At 39.2% G+C, this 23,745-nt stretch overlaps 2 protein-coding genes and 1 long non-coding RNA gene across 9 annotated transcripts in view; 1 reads left to right on the forward strand and 2 right to left on the reverse strand.

Annotated features, from left to right (window-relative positions):
* Window positions 1–17,682, reverse strand: part of LOC127511117 (tripartite motif-containing protein 16-like) — a 60,424-nt gene extending 42,742 nt beyond the window's left edge. For 4 of the 7 annotated variants that reach the window (XM_051891679.1, XM_051891681.1, XM_051891682.1 and 1 more), the window contains exons 1-4: window positions 17,110–17,682; window positions 16,218–16,313; window positions 15,898–16,131; window positions 14,829–14,988 (exon numbers count right to left, since the gene is read on the reverse strand). In XM_051891679.1, coding sequence (XP_051747639.1) covers window positions 14,829–14,988; window positions 15,898–16,131; window positions 16,218–16,313; window positions 17,110–17,682 — 1,063 coding nt within the window. Of the gene's footprint in view, window positions 1–2,368; window positions 3,558–13,386; window positions 13,533–14,627; window positions 14,676–14,828; window positions 14,989–15,897; window positions 16,132–16,217; window positions 16,314–17,109 lie in introns of those variants that run through there. The other 3 variants (XM_051891680.1, XM_051891677.1, XM_051891684.1) reach the window with 3 other exon arrangements.
* LOC127511139 (tripartite motif-containing protein 16-like) overlaps window positions 1–23,745 on the reverse strand; it is a 35,882-nt gene that overhangs the window by 2,848 nt on the left and 9,289 nt on the right. The gene's annotated exons all lie outside the window — the stretch shown is intronic.
* LOC127511267 (uncharacterized) lies at window positions 9,643–12,305 on the forward strand. The gene is made up of 2 exons (XR_007929942.1): window positions 9,643–11,855; window positions 12,071–12,305. It is a non-coding gene; the product is annotated as an uncharacterized LOC127511267 (long non-coding RNA).

Raw genomic sequence — 23,745 nt, forward strand, 5'->3', positions numbered from 1 at the left:
ATGAGGGAACCAAACCTGTGTGCTTTATTACTCAATTTTTGAGTGGTTTGAGTATTTTCCCTGGGGTTAATCCTTAGGGTGGTGTAGTCGGACTTTATTACTAGTGAACAAAAACTTGGGCTTGTGTCACAAAATTGCACCACCCCACCACAAATATATGTGAACTTTCTAGGAAAACACTTGATCAAACATCTAGCAATAACATAAATGTAACAGATCAAGTGCATTAATGGCGTCACATAGCAGGGTTGAGTAGATTTGATCAGGAAAAGCAGTTCAAAAGCAATGAGTAGATTGACCATTATTTATAACTTTTGAGCAGTTAGTGGCTCTGAAATTCACAAGGACTCTTAGGACACGATCCCAAGGTCAGGCTTTGATGTTTAAATACGCTGAAGCATCACTAATATACAGTCTCACTTCCTGTTTGAGGACTTCACTGTCAAATTCATTAATGTGTTACTGAAAATTATTATAAAAGGTTTCAGCAGGTTTGAAGATTATCTGATTTTTATTACTCAAAATTTGTAATATAAGTCAAAGTTTGTAAAAGAGATGATGGGAAATCTAGCTGGGGGAAAGTGAAACTAAAAATTGTTTAAATATTGGTAAAGTTTTGAGCTGTTGATGTCAGGAAGCTCAATATATCTTTCTGGAAAATGTTTCCTAAGAGATTTCCAGAGCTGAACTGCATTTGTAAGTGTGTCTCTTTCAAAAGAAGATGATCAGATGAGAGTCTGACTGATGATGATATAATAACCGAACACACAGATCAACACTTCAGTCAACGGCTCATTCTGCTCTCATGAAATGTTTCTCTGTGAGTCTCTTGCTCAAGTCCACTATGATTCTGTTCTTCTAGATCTCTGTTACCTGCAAGAAATGGATGTGATCCTGTGTGTGTGAAAGCTGCTCCAGCTCAGCGTCTCTCCTCCTCAGATCATTGATCTCCTGCTCCAGTCGCTCCAGTCGTCCTTCAGCTCGACTCACTGCAGTCTTTTCCTGATCTCTGATCCGCTGTGTGACCTCAGAGCGGCTTCTCTCAATGGAGCGGATGAGCTCAGTGAAGATCCTCTCACTGTCCTCCACTGCTGTCTGTGCAGAGCGCTGTTAGGACACACATCACAATCACACAGTGGCTTCAGTGAGTCCTGACTGAGACTTCTCAAACTTCTCTTCTTCTCCAGACTCACCTTATGAGACTCCACAGCCTCTCTCAGCTGCTGAAGATCTTTCTCTCTCTGCTGGATCCTCTGCTGGAACAACTTCTGCATCTCCTTCAGCTGGTGCTAAAGGACAAACCAATGACAGGAGAAACATCACATATGATATGATATGAATCCAGTATCAGTGAAGTGCTGAGATTGAGGGGTTAAAGATCTTACATGATAAGGTTATAGGTTCATTCATAAGTGTCAGCATTATTTCATCAATATCTAGTTTTATAGGGATAGTTTACCCAGAAATGTAAATTCTTTCATTGTTTACTCATCCTCGTGTCTTTCCAAACATGTGTAATTTTCTCTTGTATAATATTCTGAATAATGTCTCTATTTCTGGAGCCCAAATCAAATATGGTGACACGTCAATAACACCAAACCTCTCTGGCTTATGCATGTCACATGACTAAACATGCCAACATATTTGCTTTTTCTTAATGCTTCAGGAGAGTTAGGCTGCATCCAAAATCGTATACTTTTTTGAGTAGGTAACTATTTTAAATCGTAATTATTTTGTGACTGCTGAAAAAGTATGTTCAATATAGTATGAATGTAATCTAGACATACTACATTCACCATGTTGTCATTATCATGTGATCAAACAGCATCAATTGTGTTGCTTCACTGCTATTTACAAATCATCTCCTGTGGCCTCATGGGAATCACACTTCAGAATCTCGGGAGTAGTTGGTCATCTGGGTAATTTTTGCCTACTTTTATGAGTTCTGTGAATTAGGACATACTTCTTTTGTCACATACTGTTTTTGAGGTGCTATATAGTAGGGAAGTATGGGATTTCTTATGCAGCCTTAGATTAACCACCTTTGAGTTGTATGGATTTCTTTTATGCTACACTAATGTCCTTTTTGAAGATTGAAACTTTTGGACCCTTTCGACTTTAAATATACGGACAGAGACATTCCCTAAAATACCTTCTTTTATTGTTCATTTTTTGGTTGAACTGCTGGTCTATTATGCTTTTTTCCCATGTTCATCTTTCTTTAGTGTGTGACTGTTTGTGCATGAAAAAACTCTGTAAAGTTATAAAGTCACTCCAAAGGCAGTTACCGCCTCCATTGTCTCCATTAAAACAGACATTGAATGATGAACATGTAAATGATCATAATGAGACTCCTTTAAGTTCATACCTGTTTCTCTGTCCTCTGTGCTGCAGCTGATACAGTGTCGTGGTTTCTATGTTCATCCATCGTACACAGCAGACATATACACTCCTGATCAGTGCGGCAGAAAACCTCAAGGATCTTGTCGTGTTTCGGGCAGATCATCTCCTGCAGTCGTCCAGTGGCTTCAGTCAGATTGTGTCTCTTTCCTTTAAAGAAACTCTCATGTTGTTCAAGGTGATTCTGACAGTAAGAGTTCAGACACACCAGACAGCTTTGTGTTTTCTTCCAGTACAGACGTCACACTGCACATCTCCAGCTCCAGCATAACAGTCAGCAGGAAGTTTAATCTTCTTCAGTTTCTCCACCATTTCAACCAGAATGGTGTTTTTAGCTAAAGCAGGTCTTGGACTGAAGGTCTGTCTGCACTGAGGACAGCTGTAGACTCTCATCTGATCCTCCTGATCCCAGCAGCCTGTAATACAGATCTTACAGTAACTGTGTCCACAGGGAATGGCCACTGGATCCTTCAGGAGATCCAGACACACTGAACACATGAACTCTTTCTGAGAAAATCTGGCTTCTGCCATTTTACTGCATGAATACAGAGAAACAAACACACAACAGCTCAACTACACTTCAGTTTCAGTTTCTCTAAAGTCATGTGATTCCTGTTTCCTGGTTCTGTGTTTGAGTGACGTGTGTAAAACAGGCGTGTCTGTAAAGCAGCTTCCTCATTCCTGGTCCTGAGTGTTTAGTTTTCATGTGTGTTTACACACACATTGTGTTTAATCATTCTCAGACACACACTCAAAGAATATAAGTTACAGAGAAGCAAAACAAAGTTGAGTAAATCTGTATCTAAATACTACACTGGTACTGCAGGACTGAAAACTGTGTCCAAAATTACAGTTCTTTAAAGTCACCATGAAATCTAAATTGCCAGATCTTGTTTTTATTGAATACTGCAGTATTTATTATGAATGATTTATCCATACACATCATTATTTTGTTAAATTTATGTGCTCTCGTAATCTTTAATCAAAATAACTTCCTCTCCCACTTGCAGTGACATCTCTTCTCTTCTCTGATGACGAGGGCGGGGCAACCTGTCACTCACATGAGATCCACCAATAGCAGACCACAACCATCCAATCAATTCCCCATGGACAAAATCAAGCCCCGCCCTACATTTGTTCTTGTTCCAGAGGCTGTTTCACTCGGATATATGTCATAATAGCGCTGTATCTTACCTTGTATATCAGTTTGTATATCATGCCAGGGTCGAGATATAGGAAATAAGAAACATGTATACTCAATGGAATAGTTCAAAACGAATGAATAATAAATAAAGTACAGTAATAATTTGTTGGTGAGGAACAACCTAGAGTTGGAAATCATTTTTAATAAACTACTTGACTTCTATTGCACATTCATACAGCCATGAGCCATTTGGAAACAATGCTATGGCCTTCTGTTACCAGATCTCAACCCAACTCAACACCTTTTGGAGACTGACATGTTACACTCTATAAAATAATTCAGTGGCGTTGTAAATATCACAACAACAAATAAAAGAATAAAAAAAAATTGTCACAAAAAGAAATTAGTATTTACGGAGCCCCGCACATGGCATGGAAGAAAAAAAATTCAATTGTGCGCACAATTTACTAAAACGTTTACTAAAATATTGCGCATGATTTATAAATCGAGGGAACGAAATTTATTTAGATTTAGCCTACTATTTTTTTTCCCTGCATGTCATGTCCATAAGTATTTGACTAAAAATTTAGATTTTTAAAATATCCATAAAATTTTCAATCAAAATATTTGAGAATGAAGAACGTATACGGATCAGTTTCAAGAGCCATAATTATTACTTATTTTAAATCAATATTATTTATCTTTAACAAAAAGCTGGACACAAGTAAAACAATCGCTGACAGTGCACTCCTCCCTCACTCTCTGACAGCCCAGTGGTTGAGTTACTGAGCACAAGCTTTTTTCCATTTTCTTAAGGAGAGAGCGGCCCTCTGCGCTGCCAAATTGGTGCAGTTCTTTGGCGAAATACAAGTGTGTATGTTTAATTTCATTTACGAAAACGCCTGATGCCTTACATAAAATAAATGATTTTATTCCTTAACACACTGAATCTAATTACTTCATATGTTAAAGCTGCAGTCCGTAGTTTTTGCCTCTTTGTCGCCATCTCTGTTTGAAACTTGCAATTGCAGTTATATGCGGAATTATTATCGTTACATGCGTTGTGCATCGGCACAACTCTGTGCGGATGAATTTAATGTTTGCTGTCAAACACCACATTGGTGTGGATACTGCACTTCAGAATCACAGATTTTACGTCTTGGAAGTATGACCAAATGACTGTCATTTAGAATATTGATGATGATTGTCATTTGGATCTTTCTGGATTACAATCCGCCATCAAAATGATAAGTTTGATTATTGCAGCGGCTGTGAGAAAAGGCTATAAATGATCCGCTGCCTGCAGCATCCTTACATGATATAGCTAATAGCTGGGACTCGTTCCTTTATGCTTACAGGCGTGACGTAATGCCGCAAAGACGAACTGCTGCATGCTTGAATTTCCCGCAGAAATCCACCAGTATCGATTTATTATAAAACATTATTACAAGCTTACTGTTGTGGCTAAGGTAAGGAGATAGTTTTGAACACTGGCTGGTTATGTACTTGCTCAAAAATTGATTTCGGATATTTTTAACCAAAAAAAGTTACGGACTGCAGCTTTAAAGGGTTAGTTCACCCAAAAATGAAAATTCTGTCATTAATTATTCACCCTCATGTTGTTCCACACCCGTAAGCTCTTGGATTTCATCAAAAATATCTTAATTTGTGTTCTGAAGATGAACGGGTTACTACATGAGAGTGAGTAATTAATGACAGAATTATCATTTTTAGGTGAACAAACCCTTTAATATATGTTCTCGGAACTGTATAATGTTTGTTTATGGGAAGGTTATATAGTTGGTCACAGCATCTTTCGGTTGTAAGTGAAATGCAGGACAGCGGTCTGAGGTTCGCAGTTTCCCACAGATCACAAGCCCAGCTCTCGCACAAGAACCAGCGCTGTTACGGTGGAAACAGGATAATAGAGGCTGGTTAATTATAACTGAATTACTGTAAAATGTTTAATTTTTACTTTTAAAATGTTTGTTAAACAAATTTAAATGTAGGCAATATTGTATACATGTTAAAATGATATAAAATGTGCTGTATTAAGAATTGTTCTTATCAAAAATAAAGGAAGATGTCACGTAGACCTAAACCAGTCGTTGCGTTGAGTACAAAGGTTTCGAGGGAAGTTCACATCACTCATACATATTTGCTTTCATTTTCTTTCTCAAATATTGCAGTATATTCATAAGGTATATTTAATTAATATCTTGGCTTTTAAATGTACTCAATATTTTCAAGCGTAAAAAGGTTTCACCTAAAAATTTCCTTAATTCTTTCCCCGCCAACGTTTTTCAATAAAGTTGCCAGCCACCGACAGTGTTTTTGATAATTTTCACAAAACTTTAATGGTCTCCAGAATATTTTGTTGTATGAATTTCTGAATAAAATATATGTAAAAAGACAAAACAAATCGTTTTAGGCGCATGTCGCATCATTCACGTCGCGTCTTTTGCTCGCTTAAGTTCGTTATTAGTGGTTCTTAGCTTTTAATGAAAGAGAACTCTATACTCACCAAATACTCCTTCACCAGATCCTGTGGATCTTCATTCAGGTAGATGCATAGCCCCTTAAAAATTCACTCTCGCTTGGTCTCTATGGTGTCATTCTGAGAATACAGACACAATAATACATTTTATTAAAGATTTGTATAGTGTTGATGATGTTCATATATTTTACATAACTCCAATGCACATCTCTGAGCCCTTATGCACTACAGAGTACTATAAAAATAGCTTGTTGTATAAGAAATTAATTAAAAAAACAAAACAAAAAACAATATTGGCACCATTACATCCTGAATCCTTTATCTGACTACTCCAGCCCTTTAGGTAAACACCTTTGGCAGATCATCAGAGAAGTGATCCAGTTGTGAAGAAGACAAAATGTAAGGGTCCGAAGTCTCAACAGATGAGTTCTCATTATGAGCATTCTGGGAGACAGAAGAATGAGAATGGGCAACTCATCAGGCCCATGGCTGAAGGAACTGGAACTAGAGGTCAAAAAATCATCCTGCCTGAGTCTTTGTCATCGACTGATGTCAAGTTCATGAACTCATTAAAGTCTTTATCCATATATTGAAGTCGAAATTGCTGCCCTTGGAGGCCACATTCATTTTTGGAGAGTATATTCAGAGATGCCATTACTGAAAGTGAGCCTCTGTGAATTGTCACTGCCCCATATAATCCAGAGTTTGAATGATGCCATTTCCAATCTTCCCTAATTTGTAAAAGACAAGATCATGTTTTAGTGTCAACCAGATATATGAAGCCAATTTAGTAACATAACCATTTAAATCTGAACAATACATAGATGTTTACAATGTTTATGACATAACATCATGCCTAATACACACAGGCCACAAGAAAGCAAATGTTTTGCAGAGCCATAGACATTTTTACACAATGATTATGCAAAGCAGCCCATAAAGTTGAACCTATCAAAAACGGAAATCACCCATTGGCATTACTTGAGCAGAATGTACAGGTGCTGGTCATATAATTAGAATATCATCAAAGTTGATTTATTTCACTAATTCCATTCAAAAAGTGAAACTTATATATTATATTCATTCATTACACACAGACTGATATATTTCAAATGTTTATTTCTTTTAATTTTGATTATTATAACTGACAACTAAGGAAAATCCCAAATTCAGTAACTCAGAAAATTAGAATATTGTGAAAAGGTTCAATATTGAAGACACCTGGTGCCACACTCTAATCAGCTAATTAACTCAAAACACCTGCAAAGGCCTTTAAATGGTCTCTCAGTCTAGTTCTGTAGGCTACACAATCATGGGGAAGACTGCTGACTTGACAGTTGTCCAAAAGACGACCATTGACACCTTGCACTAGGAGGGCAAGACAGAAAAGGTCATTGCAAAAGAGGCTGGCTGTTCACAGAGCTCTGTGTCCAAGCACATTAATAGAGAGGCGAAGGGAAGGAAAAGATGTGGTAGAAAAAAAGTGTACAAGCAATAGGGATAACCACACCCTGGAGAGGATTGTGAAACAAAACCCATTCAAAAATGTGGGGGAGATTCACAAAGAGTGGACTGCAGCTGGAGTCAGTGCTTCAAGAACCACTACGCACAGACGTATGCAAGACATGGGTTTCAGCTGTCGCATTCCTTGTGTCAAGCCACTCTTGAACAACAGACAGCGCCAGAAGCGTCTCGCCTGGGCTAAAGACAAAAAGGACTGGACTGCTGCTGAGTGGTCCAAAGTTATGTTTTCTGATGAAAGTAAATTTTGCATTTCCTTTGGAAATCAGGGTCCCAGAGTCTGGAGGAAGAGAGGAGAGGCACACAATCCACGTTGCTTGAGGTCCAGTGTAAAGTTTCCACAGTCAGTGATGGTTTGGGGTGCCATGTCATCTGCTGGTGTTGGTCCACTGTGTTTTCTGAGGTCCAAGGTCAACGCAGCCGTATACCAGGAAGTTTTAGAGCACTTCATGCTTCCTGCTGCTGACCAACTTTATGGAGATGCAGATTTCATTTTCCAACAGGACTTGGCACCTGCACACAGTGCCAAAGCTACCAGTACCTGGTTTAAGGACCATGGTATCCCTGTTCTTAATTGGCCAGCAAACTCGCCTGACCTTAACCCCATAGAAAATCTATGGGGTATTGTGAAGAGGAAGATGCGATATGCCAGACCCAACAATGCAGAAGAGCTGAAGGCCACTATCAGAACAACCTGGGCTCTTATAACAACTGAGCAGTGCCACAGACTGATCGACTCCATGCCATGCCGCATTGCTGCTGTAATTCAGGCAAAAGGAGCCCCAACTAAGTATTGAGTGCTGTACATGCTCATACTTTTCATGTTCATACTTTTCAGTTGGCCAAGATTTCTAAAAATCCTTTCTTTGTATTGGTCTTAAGTAATCTAATTTTCTGAGATACTGAATTTGGGATTTTCCTTAGTTGTCAGTTATAATCATCAAAATTAAAAGAAATAAACATTTGAAATATATCAGTCTGTGTGTAATGAATGAATATAATATACAAGTTTCAATTTTTGAATGGAATTAGTGAAATAAATCAACTTTTTGATGATATTCTAATTATATGACCAGCACCTGTATGTAGTACTACACTCTGACTGCTGGACCACAAACCTGTCACAGTCAGGAATCGTTTCAAAGAAACCATACTCAATGGAGTAAACTGCCAAAGGGTATCTGGTAAATCAGCAACTCCAAGCAAGGTAATCCCTGTTGAAAAAAACAGCATATGCTGGTTAGGAATGTTTTGAAGCATAGCAGCTGGTCCTTATTTGGTCCTTAGCTGGTCCTTAGAAACTAGCTCAAGCTCAGGACCAGCTTATAACCAGCTTAAACCAGCTCATGACCCACTAAGGACCAGCATAAACCAGCTCAAACCAACTTCCATGTTTCAAAACATACCTAACCAACATATGCTGGTTTTTCAACAGGGGTGTCACTTGTAGCATGTATTTCAAAAGCACGGTACTGTTTTCTGTACCATGATGACAGCCTCTTCACGATGAAGCACAACCTTTCCTGAACCAAGCAGATTAGGAGGATCTCACAAAAGTCTGCCAGGCCACTTGTAGAGCCTTGTGCAACTCTCATTTCATTTCCCTTATTGATCACACTTTTGCTCAGGTGTACTTCACTTGTACTTGAATACTTCAACTTAATTCTCTCAGCTGTTGCTTGAATCAAAACATCAACTCAAACTGTTGATACATCACGGGCTTCAAAGTCAGGCTTCTGTAGGCTACAAGGCCTCGTAGTAAGAAATCATCAGCTGGTGTTTAACTGCTAATGACAGCGGCACATTCTTAAAGCATTTTGTATGCTGTGAGATCTGCTTGAAGAAGCCGTGCTTAGCTTCAAAACGCATGGTCTATTAACCTAAAAGTGGACCATACAGGGTAGTGTTTCCCAAAAGCATCGTAAGCCTAAGTTGACCGTCTAAGAAACACAGCCCAGCTTTATGAGCTCAGGGTAGTACTTCACAAAATGATGTTTTTGTTGCAACAGAATTCTTGGAAAAAGTTCTGTGTACTTGTCTGTTCAGTACTATTGCATTCAAGATATGATCCAATCTTCTGTCCAGTAGACAAAACTGTAAAGTTTGGGTGCAGAAACAATTTATACAGATATACTGGCAGATCAACATGCGACTACATTTCTCTCCAATGTGGTAGGAAATTAAATTAAATTGAATGTGGAGGATTTTAACTGTGACAAGAGGATTGACAGGGCAGTTTAAACGGTGACAGGAGCAACACAGTGTCCGTTAAAGATGATGAAGTAGTGTATGTCCCAAAGCTTGTCTACTCTTCTGCTACACACTCAAAGTATGTACTTTTTCTTCACAAAAACAGTACTGTCACGGTTCATGGGTTCACTGACTCACCCTCATGTGGATGTTTGAGGATGTGCGTGAGTATATTGTGTGGGCGTTACCTTGTTTATGACTGATTGTGATCTGTGTCAGCTGTGTCTTGTTTCAGTGTTCTATTTAATGTGTGTGCCAACGTGTTGTGTTTGTCAGATCGTTGCAGGCTGTCCTGGTGTGTGCTCGCTCCCTTCCTTTGTGTCTTTCCGGATTTTGGATTCTCTGGACTGTTCGTGTGTTGCCCTGTTCTCTGGGCTGGATTATTCCCTCAGTCTCTGGTACCCATTGCAGCCCTGCGTCACCCAGCCCACCACCTTCGGTTTCACGCCTGCCAATGTTCTCTTGTTTATTGTTCTCTGAACATCTGTCAATAAACCTGTATTTACTTGCATTTGGATCTTCTGTACTTCTTTGTCGCTGACGCTGACAGAACGATCTGACCAAATGGATCCAGCGAGATTGTCCGACTTACATGAATATCAGAGTAAGAATGCCCAGCGCATGGACCAGCAAGAGGAGCAGGTATTGGCTACTGCTCGGGTCGTACAGGCTTTGGTGACGCAGGTGACCGAGCTTACTACCCAAGTTCAACATCTGTCATCGCCCACTGCGCCAGCCACACTGTCCGTTTCCCACCCACCAGTGAACATCAACAACCAACACGAGCCACGTATTCCAACACCTGAGAGGTATGCTGGAGAACCGAATCTGTGTAGATCATTTTTAACGAAATGTTCTATTTTTTTCTCTCTGCAACCTATAACGTTTTCTTCGGAGGAGTCTAAGGTGGCGTTGGTCATGACGCTGCTGTCAGGACTTGCGGCGTTGTGGGGAACGGCGGTGTGGGAGAATAACCATCCATGCTGCTCCTCGTTCCTTACACTCTCCCAGGAGATGAGGAGGGTCTTCGATCGCACTGTGGTGGGTCGGGAGGCAGCACGTAAACTCGCTGATCTTTGCCAAGGAAATAGACCCGTTTCGGATTACGCGATTGAATTCCGGACGTTGGCAGTGGAGTGTAAGTGGAATGCGAGGAGGCGCAGTGGGATATGTTCCTGCATGGGCTGGCTGACCGTGTGCAACAGGAGGTCTACACCTTGGAGTTACCAGTAAAACTCGACGGACTGATTGAGCTGGCGTTACGAGTGGATGCTCGTTTACAAGAACGCGTGGATCGTACGCGGTCAGTGTCAAGGTTCGACTATACGGAGGACACTGGTGCCAGTGGGTGTAACACAGTCAGTCATCCAGTCGAACACGAGCCCATGCAGGTGGGTAGAGCTCGGCTCTCCCGGGAGGAGAGAGAACATCGGAGAGAGAGAGGACTTTGTATGTACTGTGGTAAAGCTGGACATTTCCTGAGAGAATGTCCCGTAAAAGGTCTAGCCCTAGTAGTAGCGAGGTTACTGTTGGGTGAGTTAACCATGGAGAAATCCTCTTGAGCGACTCTCCTTCCTGTGAGACTGCAATGGGTATCGGGGTATTACAGCTGCCAGGCACTGATCGACTCAGGAGCAGAGGGGAACCTTCTGGATTATTCATTGGCTAAACATTTACGTATTCCTATATTTCCACTTAATCAGTCCATCTCGGTACATGCTCTCAACGGTCAAGAATTGCCGACCATCACGCATACCACGGGATCTTTGACACTCATCACATCCGGTAATCACAAAGAACAGACTTCTTTTTTCATCTCCAGGTCTCCGCTTGTGCCCGTCGTACTGAGTCATCCGTGGCTGGTCAAGCACAGACCCAGGATTGGGGCCAGGGTTCGGTGGCGGAATGGAGTAACCACTGTCACGCCTCTTGTTTGTTTTCAGTACTTGGTGGACTGGGAAGGTTACAGTCCGGAGGAGAGAAGTCCGGGTCCCTGCCAGGGACATCCTGGATCACTCTCTGATTGATGATTACAATCAACAGGTAGGTTCTCCTGGGAACGCCAGGAGGCGTTCTTAGGAGAGGGGGTACTGTCACGGTTCATGGGTTCACTGACTCGCCCTCGTGTGGATGTTTGAGGATGTGCATGAGTATATTGTGTGGGCGTTACCTTGTTTATGACTGATTGTGATCTGTGTCAGCTGTGTCTTGTTTCAGTGTTCTATTTAATGTGTGTGCCAACGTGTCGTGTTTGTCAGATCGTTGCAGGCTGTCCTGGTGTGTGCTCGCTCCCTTCCTTTGTGTCTTCCCGGATTTTGGATTCTCTGGACTGTTCGTGTGTTGCCCTGTTTTCTGGGCTGGATTATTCCCTCGGTCTCTGGTACCCATTGCAGCCCTGCGTCACCCAGCCCACCACCTTCGGTTTCACGCCTGCCAATGTTCTCTTGTTTATTGTTCTCTGAACATCTGTCAATAAACCTGTATTTACTCGCATTTGGATCTTCTGTACTTCTTTGTCGCTGACGCTGACAGATACATACATGTAGGCTGTAGTATAAGTAGGTGAATTGAGATGCAGCATAAGTCTGGATCGGATTCAGAATGACGATCAAAACACAGATTATGACCAAAATCTTATTTCAAGATATAAGGCATTTTAATTTAAATACAATAACATTAATGATATATAGATATTTTGGTTATTTAATTTCTGTAATTAAAAATAAGAACAAAGAAGCAAATTATACACAATAGGACAAACAGAACAGATCAGATGTTTTTCAGGTACATTGGGTTTCTTTAACATGTAAAAAATACTGACATAATCGAGTGGGATTGGCCCATCTTTCAGGAAGGTCAGAGGTCATGGTATAGATCACATGGGTCGCTCATTTAATGAGAGTGTTTGACATCCTCTATTGAAACACTTCATCATTGACTCTCTTTGCTCTGATGAAAGTTCAGTATATTAATATATTGAATTATTTGTGTTCATTACAGCACTGAGAGCAGCAGCGGGACGATCACATGACAGATATAGAAAGAAAACACTGACATTATTCACAAAACACTACATGATAAATTCAGAGCATGTTATCTGGATTGAACTGATGATGATTCAACTGATTATGATTCATCATGAGCTCAAAGCATTATGGGTAGAATCTCTCTACAGTCTATTCTGATTCATCAACAGTTTCACTGATGATTTATGAACAACATAAAACCCAGGATAGAGCGGTTGAGTGAATGTGGTCTGGACTGTGTGGATGAGGCTCATTGTGTCTCCAGAGACGCTGTAGAAGGACAGAGTTCCTGCACTGTGATCCACATACACTCCTATTCTACTGCTGATGGACTTTACTGGGAGTTTAGTCACTATGTTATTGTGTATGAATGAGTAACTGGAGGAAGAGCAGAACAAACTCCAGGACTGATCATTAGATCCAAACAAACACTCATTACCACGTCCCTTCCTGCTGATGCTCTTATATGACACTGATATATACACAACATTCCCACTCCACTCAATCTCCCAGTAACAGCGTCCACACACACTCTCTCGACACAACACCTGAAGATTATATCCATCAAATCTGTCTGGATGATCAGGATACGGCTGGACTGTGAAAATGCCAGTGCCAGTAATCACTCTGTTCCTCTCAGACAGATGGAGGCGTTTATTCACTGTGTTCGGATCCAGAGTGAGCTGATGGGAATCTGATGGAGATAAAACACATCAGAATCAGGAATTATGAATCTGATCTTTTAATGTTTCTGAACTCTTTATGTTCAATATATCATCAGTGTCTCAGTACAGTTTACCAGATCTCCTGTGAAAATCATCATTTAAATCAGTGTCTCTCAACCTTTTTTTTGGGCCGGTCTAATTAGTCTTTCCTGAATATTAATGTTGATTTTTTATTTTGTGTTTATTATAATTTAAAGGCCTATTATTATATTTACACCATTCAAATGTGAGGTCAGTATGATTCTTTTTAAAAAGAAACTGATACTTTAATTCAGAAAGGGTCCATTAAATCGATTAAATGATGAGTGTAATAATTTGATTTATAACGTTTTTAAGTATTGTGGGTCTATTGTTGGTGATTTTCAGTGCTGTAGACTTTGGCGATCTTTAAATTTCTGTCTGTTTCCCCAAAGATTAAAGAGATTTGATACAAAATCCAGTTTAGGATAAATCCATAGTGGAATTTTTACAGAAGAGTTTTCAGATTCTTACTTTCCTGAAACTCTTGAAAATCTTTTTTTCTACTGTGATTTTACCTCTAAATCTTGGATGAATGTTTTAATTGGCTTTCAGTGAAAAATAATCATATTTATTCATTAGTTTTTGAAGATATTCTGTTTTTTGAAGAATACAGTGAATCCCCAGTGTCCTGATTCACATCTTTGTTAAAGTCTTGCTTTTTTGGATGTTAGTATGATATAGTTATGCTCTCTGACCCACTTTGTAAATGTGCAAAATGTGCAATAAAAAAATTAAAAAGACAGTAAAGACATTTAAAATGATTGTTCTTTATATTAATTAATACTACCGTTTTTACTGTATTTTAGGATCATTTCAAAAACATTAAAAATCCGAAACACTTGATCAGTGTATATTATATATATATATATATATATATATAGTAGTAATTAGTAAGTTTTATCTATAAGTTTCATCTCCTAAATCTTTGGCATATATGTGTCTTAAACAAATCCCTCCCAAGAGCACCACAACACCATCCTACCTTCTATAGGAAGAACATGAACACACACTGAGTTTTTCTGCTTGTTTTCTTAGTGACTTACATTGTAGGAAGTCGTTCCTGGTTCTGGGAACAAAGTTGGTGAAAGTGACTGTGGAAATCAACAGACATGAAGAGTGTGATTATCATGTCAAGAGAAAATGATCCCTGCATCCGTTCCTAAGACATTTCTAATATGATCTTCTACATGATATGAGATGATGGAGGATCATTTCTGAGAGCAGATGAATCTCCAGGACTTTACCTCTGTCAGAGATCTTCTTCAGCTCCTCTTTGCAGAAATCCTCCAGTTTGTCTCTCAGCTGACGGACAGATTCTCTCACAACATCAAAAGAGGAGAGAGAACTGAAGGGATCGTCATTTACGTCTGTAGATTTAGGAGGAGCTGAGAGAGACTGGAAACTCTACAGAAAACAGAAATCAAAGCTCATCACCTCCACACTTCAGACAATAACCTGCACTACTGTCAGATTTGAGCAGCTCTTGTTGATCTTTAGTAACTCTCCTCAATCCAGCACTTTCACAGCATCAGCTTCATTCTTCTCATGTTCATTATATCATGTTAGAGCTGTAAGTTCTAGCGTTTGACACTTACACTATATGTGAACTTTCTAGGAAAACACTTGATGATCAAACATCTGCAATAACATAAATGTAACAGATCAAGAGCATCAATGGAGTCACATGACAGGGTTGAGTAGATTTGATCAGGAAAAGCAGTTCAAATGAGTAGATTGAACTTTATTTATAACTTTTGAGCAGTTAGTGGCTCTGAAATTCACAAGGACTCTTAGGACACGATCACAAGGTCAGGTTTTGTGGTTTAAATACACTGAATCATTGCTAATATACAACCTCTCCTCCTGTTTGAGGACTTCACTGTCAAATTCATGAATGTGTTACTGAAAATTATTATAAAAGGTTTCAGCAGGTTTGAAGATTATCTGATTTTTATTACTCAAAATTTGTAATATAAGTCAAAGTTTGTAAAAGAGATGATGGGAAATCTAGCTGGGGGAAAGTGAAACTAAAAATTGTTTAAATATTAGTTAAGTTTTGAGCTGTTGATGTCAGGACGCTCAATATATCTTTCTGGAAAATGTTTCCTAAGAGATTTCCAGAGCTGAACTGCATTTGTAAGTGCGTCTCTCTCAAAAGAAATAGATCAGATGAGAGTCTGACTGATGATTATATAATAACCGAACACACAGATCAACACTTCAGTCAACGGCTCATTCTGCTCTCATGAAATGTTTCTCTGTGAGTCTCTTGCTCAAGTCCACTATGATCCTGTCCTTCTAGATCTCTGTTACCTGCAGGAAATGGATGTGATCCTGTGTGTGTGAAAGCTGCTCCAGCTCAGCGTCTCTCCTCCTCAGATCATTGATCTCCTGCTCCAGTCGCTTCAGTCGTCCTTCAGCTCGACTCACTGCAGTCTTTTCCTGATCTCTGATCCGCTGTGTGGCCTCAGAGCGGCTTCTCTCAATGGAGCGGATGAGCTCAGTGAAGATCCTCTCACTGTCCTCCACTGCTGTCTGTGCAGAGTGCTGTTAGGACACACATCACAATCACACAGTGGCTTCAGTGAGTCCTGACTGAGACTTCTCAAACTTCTCTTCTTCTCCAGACTCACCTTATGAGACTCCACAGCCTCTCTCAGCTGCTGAAGATCTTTCTCTCTCTGCTGGATCCTCTGCTGGAACCACCTCTGCGTCTCCTTCAGCTGGTGCTAAAGGACAAACCAATAACAGGAGAAACATCACAAGAATCATCAAGTAAACAGATATGAATCCAGTATCAGTGAAGTGCTGAGATTGAGGGGTTAAAGATCTTTCATGTTAAGGTTATAGATTCAATCATAAGTGTCAGCATTATTTCATCAATGTCTAGTTAGTTCACCCAGAAATGTAAATTCTTTCAATGTTTACTCATCCTTGTGTCTTCACAAACTTGTATGATTTTCTCTTGCAGAACATAAAAGAAGATATTCTGAATAATGTCTCTGTTTCTAGAGCCCAAATCAAATATGGTGACACATCAATAACATCAAACCTCATTAGCTCATGCATGTCACGTGACTAAACATGGCAACATTTCTTTATGCTTCAGAAGACTCAGGGTGCATCCCTTAGATTACCCCCCTTAGAGTTGTATGGATTTCTTTTATGCTACCTTAATATCCTTTTTGAAGATTGAATCTTTTGGACCCTTTCGACTTTCAATATATGGACAGTGAAATTCCCTAAAATACCTTCTTTTGTGTTCCTCAGAGAAAAGAAAGTCAAACCAGTTTTGGAATAACAAGAGTAGATGATGAATGTTCATTTTTTGGTTGAACTGCTGGTCTATTATGCTTTTTTTCCCATGTTCATCTTTCTTTAGTGTGTGACTGTTTGTGCATGAAAAAACTCTGTAAAGTTATAAAGTCACTCCAAAGGCAGTTACTGCCTCCATTGTCTCCATTAAAACAGACATTGAATGATGAACCTGTAAATGAGCATAATGGGACCTCTTTAAGTTCATACCTGTTTCTCTGTCCTCTGTGCTGCAGCTGATACAGTGTCGTGGTTTTTATGTTCATCCATCGTACACAGCACACATATACACTCCTGATCAGTGCAGCAAAAAAACTTAAGGATCTTGTCGTGTTTCTGGCAGATCATCTCCTGCAGTCGTCCAGTGGCTTCAGTCAGATTGTGTCTCTTTCCTTTAAAGAAACTCTCATGTTGTTCAAGGTGATTCTGACAGTAAGAGTTCAGACACACCAGACAGGACTTGACGGCTTTGTGTTTTCTTCCAGTACAGACGTCACACTGCACATCTCCAGCTCCAGCGTAACAGTCAGCAGGAAGTTTAATCTTCTTCAGTTTCTCCACCAGTTCAGCCAGAATGGTGTTTTTAGCTAAAGCAGGTCTTGGACTGAAGGTCTGTCTGCACTGAGGACAGCTGTAGACTCTCTTCTGATCCTCCTGATCCCAGCAGCCTGTAATACAGATCTTACAGTAACTGTGTCCACAGGGAATGGCCACTGGATCCTTCAGGAGATCCAGACACACTGAACACATGAACTCATCCTGAGAAAATCTGGCTTCTGCCATTTTACTGCATGAACACAGAGACACAAACACACAACAGCTCAACTACACTTCAGTTTCTCTTTCTCTGAAGTCATGTGTTTCCTGTTTCCTGGTTCTGTGTTTGAGTGATGTGTGTCTATAAAGCAGGTTCCTCATTCCTGGTCCTGAAGAGCCTCATTGCTGCTAAGTTTTTAGTTTTCATGTGTGTTCTCACACACTTTGTGTTTAATCAGTCTCAGACACACTCTCAAATAAACTCTCACTCTCACATAATTTGTTGAGGAAATTTCTGGCACCGACTGTGAGATATGATGATTTTTATTTTTTTATTAAAGTGCAAGAGGGCCATCCAAATCTTGATCATCGCGCTGCATTTTGTAGAAAACAGCAGATTTTTTTGCTAGTAACACAGTTTATGTTTTATGAGGAAAACCATAAAACATAAACTGTGCATGACCTGTTGAAATACATCAGTGAATTATTAAATGTAGTTTCAAGTGTTTTGTCTGCCCTCACTGTAATATTTCACTGTAACACCAAATAGCTGGAACATTAAGTACTTATATGATAACTAATCAGCCAAGATTAAATATTATATGATTATTATTATTACCAGTAATTTATTTTGTTATTTTATCTTCATTTAAAAGTATAAATGTCACAGCAGCCTTATGCAACGGTGCAATCTGTCCCGTCAAACTGTCAAAAAAAAACAAAAAAACACTGACTTATTTATGGATTGATTCAATAAATATTTACTGCTATTTATATTCTGGCTGTCATGATCATCATCTGGAGTGCCTTTGATGGCCACCAGAGGGCACTCCACCCCAGACTATTGTCTCACTATCATGGACTCAATTTCCCATAACCCACTGCCTGAACTAATCAGCCATGATTACTTTCAGCTGTTGCTCATTTACTTGTTAGTTTCTGTCTATATGAGCCTGGTTCATTCAGTCACTCTTCACTAGGTCTTGCATGTCTGTTTATGGCATTTCTGAGCCTTTGTATCTTGTTCCTCCTGTGTCTTGGTTTTTCGGTCTCATTATTTTACATCAAAGTACCGCAAGAGCGATTCGAGAGCAGACGGCTGAAGCTTTAGGCTTGTTTGAGATGAGCAAAATCTCTGCAGATCTGATCACAGCTGATCACTGCAAGATGCATGCCGGTTAGAAATGTGTCCGAGTGTAGGCCGCCTTGCTCTGATATCATGCTGACGCGTGTCAAAAAACGGCGAGTCGGTTGTGTCGGATTCTGCAGTCAGGCGCAGTTGACGAAATGGCTTAATGCTCATTGATTTAAACAACCGTAATGTATTGTTTTCTTTTAAAATGTTTAATTCTAAAAATCTATTATCATGTTTTTGTGTATATTAATTCCTAAACTCTGGGTTTATGCGATTTGTTATGGTTTTTTTTTTTTTTTTTTTTTAAGAAATGTCTTTATTAAAGTAAAAATGCTTGATAAACACGAATGGAAATAAGTACTTTCTATGTCTTTGTGGCATTACCAAGTGGAGGGAAATGTGAATCACAATTAAACTGATCCCAAATAACTCCCAATAAGGACACACAGGTAAATTTTACCAATTGAAGACAAAGATATAATGTGAGACATGCATATCAATACAAAACATATATACTTTATTATAAAATCACCAGCATCAATAAAATGCTCTCTCTTTAATAAAACACACACAAAATGATAGAAGTAGTTCTCCAGGGCCAGGATTAGCGGGAACAAGGCAGGATATGACTGTCGGTCATTTAACATTAGATATAGGCCTAGATATGATATAACTACAAAAAATGTCTGTAAAATCTGAAAATTGTATTATAAAGTGGAGACTTGGAGTAAGCTTTTTGTTACCTATTTAAAATATCTACAACTAAAAGTGTGTTTGTGTAATCGTGCTGAACTCTCATGTGCTGTTTGGGGTCAGGGTGACCCCAAGGGACTTTCTATAGTTAAAAAACATGGTTCCCTTCATCTCTGGTCAATATTTAATTTTTGACTTTTTCTACATTACATATCTATGCACACAGGAGTAGAACAAACATGATCCCCCAAAACACAGCATCAATGTATAGATGAGAAGTACAAACCCCATTTCCAGAAAAGTTGGGACATTGTGTAAAATGCAGTAAAATCAAGAATCTCTGATTTGTTAATTCTCTCAAACCTCTATTTAACTGACAATGTTTTCAAAAAAAAATGTTTTCACTGAAAAACTTTATTGTATTTACATACAAGTATAAATATATTTGTAAGTATAAACATATTTAGTTTTTAATGGCTGCAACACACTCCAGATATGTTGGGACAGAGGCATGTTTACCACATCACCTTTCCTTTCAATTACAGTTTTTAATCATTTGGGAACTGAGGATACTAATTGTTGCAGTTTTGCAAGTGGAATTTTTACCCAGTCTTGCCTGAAACAAGATAACTGCTCAACAGTCTGTGGTCATCCTTGTCTGATTCTTCAGATGTTTGCTTTTGCACCCGTCACTAATGAAATCTGGATGGTCCCTTTCGTCTTTGGGACTGGGAACTTGATGTTGTTTTTTCCAAAAACAAGCTGAAACATGGACTCATCTGCATTTCTTGATGCAGCGTCAGACTGTTAAGTGACAACTGCTTTCCAAAGTACTCCTGAGTCCATGTGGCTTTATTTGACACAGTAACATGACGGTTTCTAATGCTAAAGCAATGCCATCTGTGGGGTCAAAGGTCATGCACAGTCAACTGAAGTGTCCTACCTTGCCTTATACAGACTGAGATTTCTCTGGATTCCCTGAACCTTTATTCAATATTATGTATGGTAGATGCTGAAAGACATAATTCTTTGCAATCTTGCATTGAGAAATGTGATTTTTGAATTGTTTAACAATTCTCATATGATATTTGGCACAAAGTGGTGAGCCATGACCCATCTTTTCTTGCAAAGACTGAGAAGCTCTTTTACACCCAAACACGATTTCCTCACCTATTACCAATTCATCTGATAATTGTGGACTAAACAGTTTAAATGGGATATTATATAATCTTTTCACTTTTATTTTGCCTCTGTCCCAACTTTTTTTGAGTGTGTTGCAGCCATCAAAGAAACATTGGAAATCTTTTCTTTGTACTTTTTTCAGTTTAAAAAAAGGTTCAAGAGAATTAACAAATCACAGATTGTGGTTTTTATTGCTTTTACAAAATGTCCCAACTTTTCTGGAAATGGGGTTTGTAAATGGGGGAAAAAAATGATATTAAAAAAATTATGTTTTATACAATCCCTTTATACATTTTTGGAGTGTAAACAGGAAATGAACAACACATGAGGGTTAATGGACTTAAATGTCCCTTACTTCAGTGGAGATTTCTTGTGGAAAATATAAACATGAAATAATCATTATAACCTGTAGATGGCAGCAGAGGACCACTTGTTGGCTCATTTTATTCCCTAATTTAGTTCTTTTGCTTTTTGATTCATATTTAGACATTATAAAATCACTAATATAACATTTAAAATAACATTTTGTCAACGTTTACCACTTCATTTGTACTGAGTTATCAGTTTTCAGAATCAGAATGAGATTTATTGCCAAGTATGCTTACACACAAGTAATTTTTCTTGGTGACAGAAGCTCCAATGCACAGACAGAATGACACCAACAAGACAGATAATAAAAATTAAATAAGTGGGAGTATCTGTGTCTTATTGTTACATCATAGAAAAAAATATACATCTGTACACATATTGTCTATACAACAATACAAGGGAATGTGAAAGTTATGATGCATGAAATAAATATAAGTGTAAATAGTGTTGGGTATAGCACATGTTTTTATTTTACAGTGGGGAGAATATTTAACAGTAGATGGCCTGAGAGAAACTTTTCTTGTGTCTGGCTGTTCTGGTTCTCAGTGCTCTGTAGCATCGAACTGATGTGAAGGGTCCAATGTGATTTCGTGGGCCCTTTTCCTGACTCTGGATGAGTACAGTTTTTGGAGAGTAAAGACGAATACCAATAATTCTCTCAGCAGTCCTGTAGTCTTCTGAGATTTGATTTAGTAGCTGAACCAAACCAGTCAGTTATTGAAGTGTTATTGAAGTAGTTTTTTTACAATTATGCCACACTGTGATTACAAAGAAACAGTGTCAGACCAACATTTCGGGGTGACCTAGACCCTAACAGCATAAGTGATGAAGGTCTTAAAGCACTTCAACCCAGATAATCACTTCCAGATATATTTATTAGAATTTTTTCATAGTTTTCTGACAACCCAAAATTTATAATGATTCAGTAAGTTACGATGGCTTTAAGAGCTGACAGACAACTTCCTAATATACAATAAAGCAGTGTCATTTTTTAATTCTTAGCTTTATTACATTGAGCAAGCAGAGTACAAAAAAGACTCAAGAAAATAGATAAATAAATGAACTGACAGGATGGAGGTTAAAAATTTATAAGTATGTGATGTGTATTATAAATATTAGTGTCGACTTTACTTGAGTAAATCAGAGAAATGAGTCATTGTGTTTATCATAAGGAAGCCAAAAATCGCATTGTTGAGGGACATGGAAAAGTCTTGAATGAAAAGTCTCAAAATAACATGTTCCACAGAAGAATGAAAATCATAAATGTTTAGAATAACATGAATGAGATTAGTATGATAACAGACATTTCTTGATTGGGGGAACCATCTTTTAAGTAAAACAAAAATAATAGCAGTAAAAGTGCAGAATGGCACATTTCAGATTATATTGCTGGATTATAATTATTATATTTGTGTTCTTTGAATTATTTGTGTTCTGTGAATTAAGGAAAAAGTTAAAAATGTTCCTCAACCAGGAAAATTCAAAATATGCAGAGTTAACTGAACACAAAACAGCAATATTCTCACTTTTACCGACAAATTGAAAGGCTTCAGGTCCAAGCTAGCCCAATTTTTTTTACAATTTTTTAGTGCCGTGACTGAAAAAAAGGTTGGGAAATGCTTGTATAGATCACATGGGTCTCTCATCTATGAACGTGCTGCTAGATTCAGAAGAAGCTCATGAGTGTTTGACGTCCTCTATTGAAACACTTCATCATTGACTCTCTTTGCTCTGATGAAAGTGAAGTATATTAATATATTGAATTATCTGTGTTCATTACAGCACTGAGAGCAGCAGCGGGATGATCACATGACAGATATAGAAAGAAAACACTGACATTATTCACCACAACACTACATAATGAATTCAGACCATGGTATTACCACAGTTCATGTAGAGAAACATGGTTCCCTTTCGAAAGGTAACTCTACACTGCGTTAAAATGCATATGGGGAACGCATTACGTGAACCGGTGTCTGAAAGCAATTGTCAAATCCTACCAATCCTATTGGCCGGCGACAGCCTACGACGTCATCATAGCGTGACCTGGAAGTATATAAGGAGCTCCTAGAGAACCAGTCAGTGTCTTTTCGTCTTCAGGGACTGTTCTGTCTGTTTGGCGATTGCTTCGAATCTGGTAAGAGTAATATTCTACTATGTCTGACAAACGTTTCAGAAAGTGTGCTGATCCCTGTCCCAGGTTTTTGACTCCCGGTGACACACACAATCTGTGCGTTTTCTGTCTGGGAGAAGACAGACGGGCAGTGCTTGAGCGTCTACCAATGAGAACGCTCCGCTCTCGTCTGGCCCTCTTCTCGAGAGGTGCCTGGTGGTTCTGGCCCCGCTTGTGCTAAGGCAGAGCGGCGGCTGAAATCATGGGGCTCTCAGATGGAGCTCGCGGAAGAATTTGAGAGAGGTGTAAATCTCCCTCTGACGAGGGTGAGCTGTTGGATGATGACGATGTCTTGTCTTTGACATCGTCAGATCCAGCAGCGAGTGCTCTTCTGGCTGATAGCCCAAGAGAGCAGGAGATGGCTGTTGAAGAGGAAGCAGGTGAGCCTGCTGAAACTTCAAAGCCTCCCTGCCCTGCATATGCGGAGCTGCTGGAAGTTATGAAACGCGCTTCTGGCAGACTGTAGCTGCCATGGGAGCACGTTAAGAAAGGGACCGCACGCGGACGGCTTGACGAGCGATTCCTTTCTGGCCATAGC

The sequence above is a fragment of the Ctenopharyngodon idella genome, chromosome 4, assembly GCF_019924925.1.
Source record: "Ctenopharyngodon idella isolate HZGC_01 chromosome 4, HZGC01, whole genome shotgun sequence".
In the NCBI taxonomy this organism is placed as follows: Eukaryota; Metazoa; Chordata; class Actinopteri; order Cypriniformes; family Xenocyprididae; genus Ctenopharyngodon; species Ctenopharyngodon idella.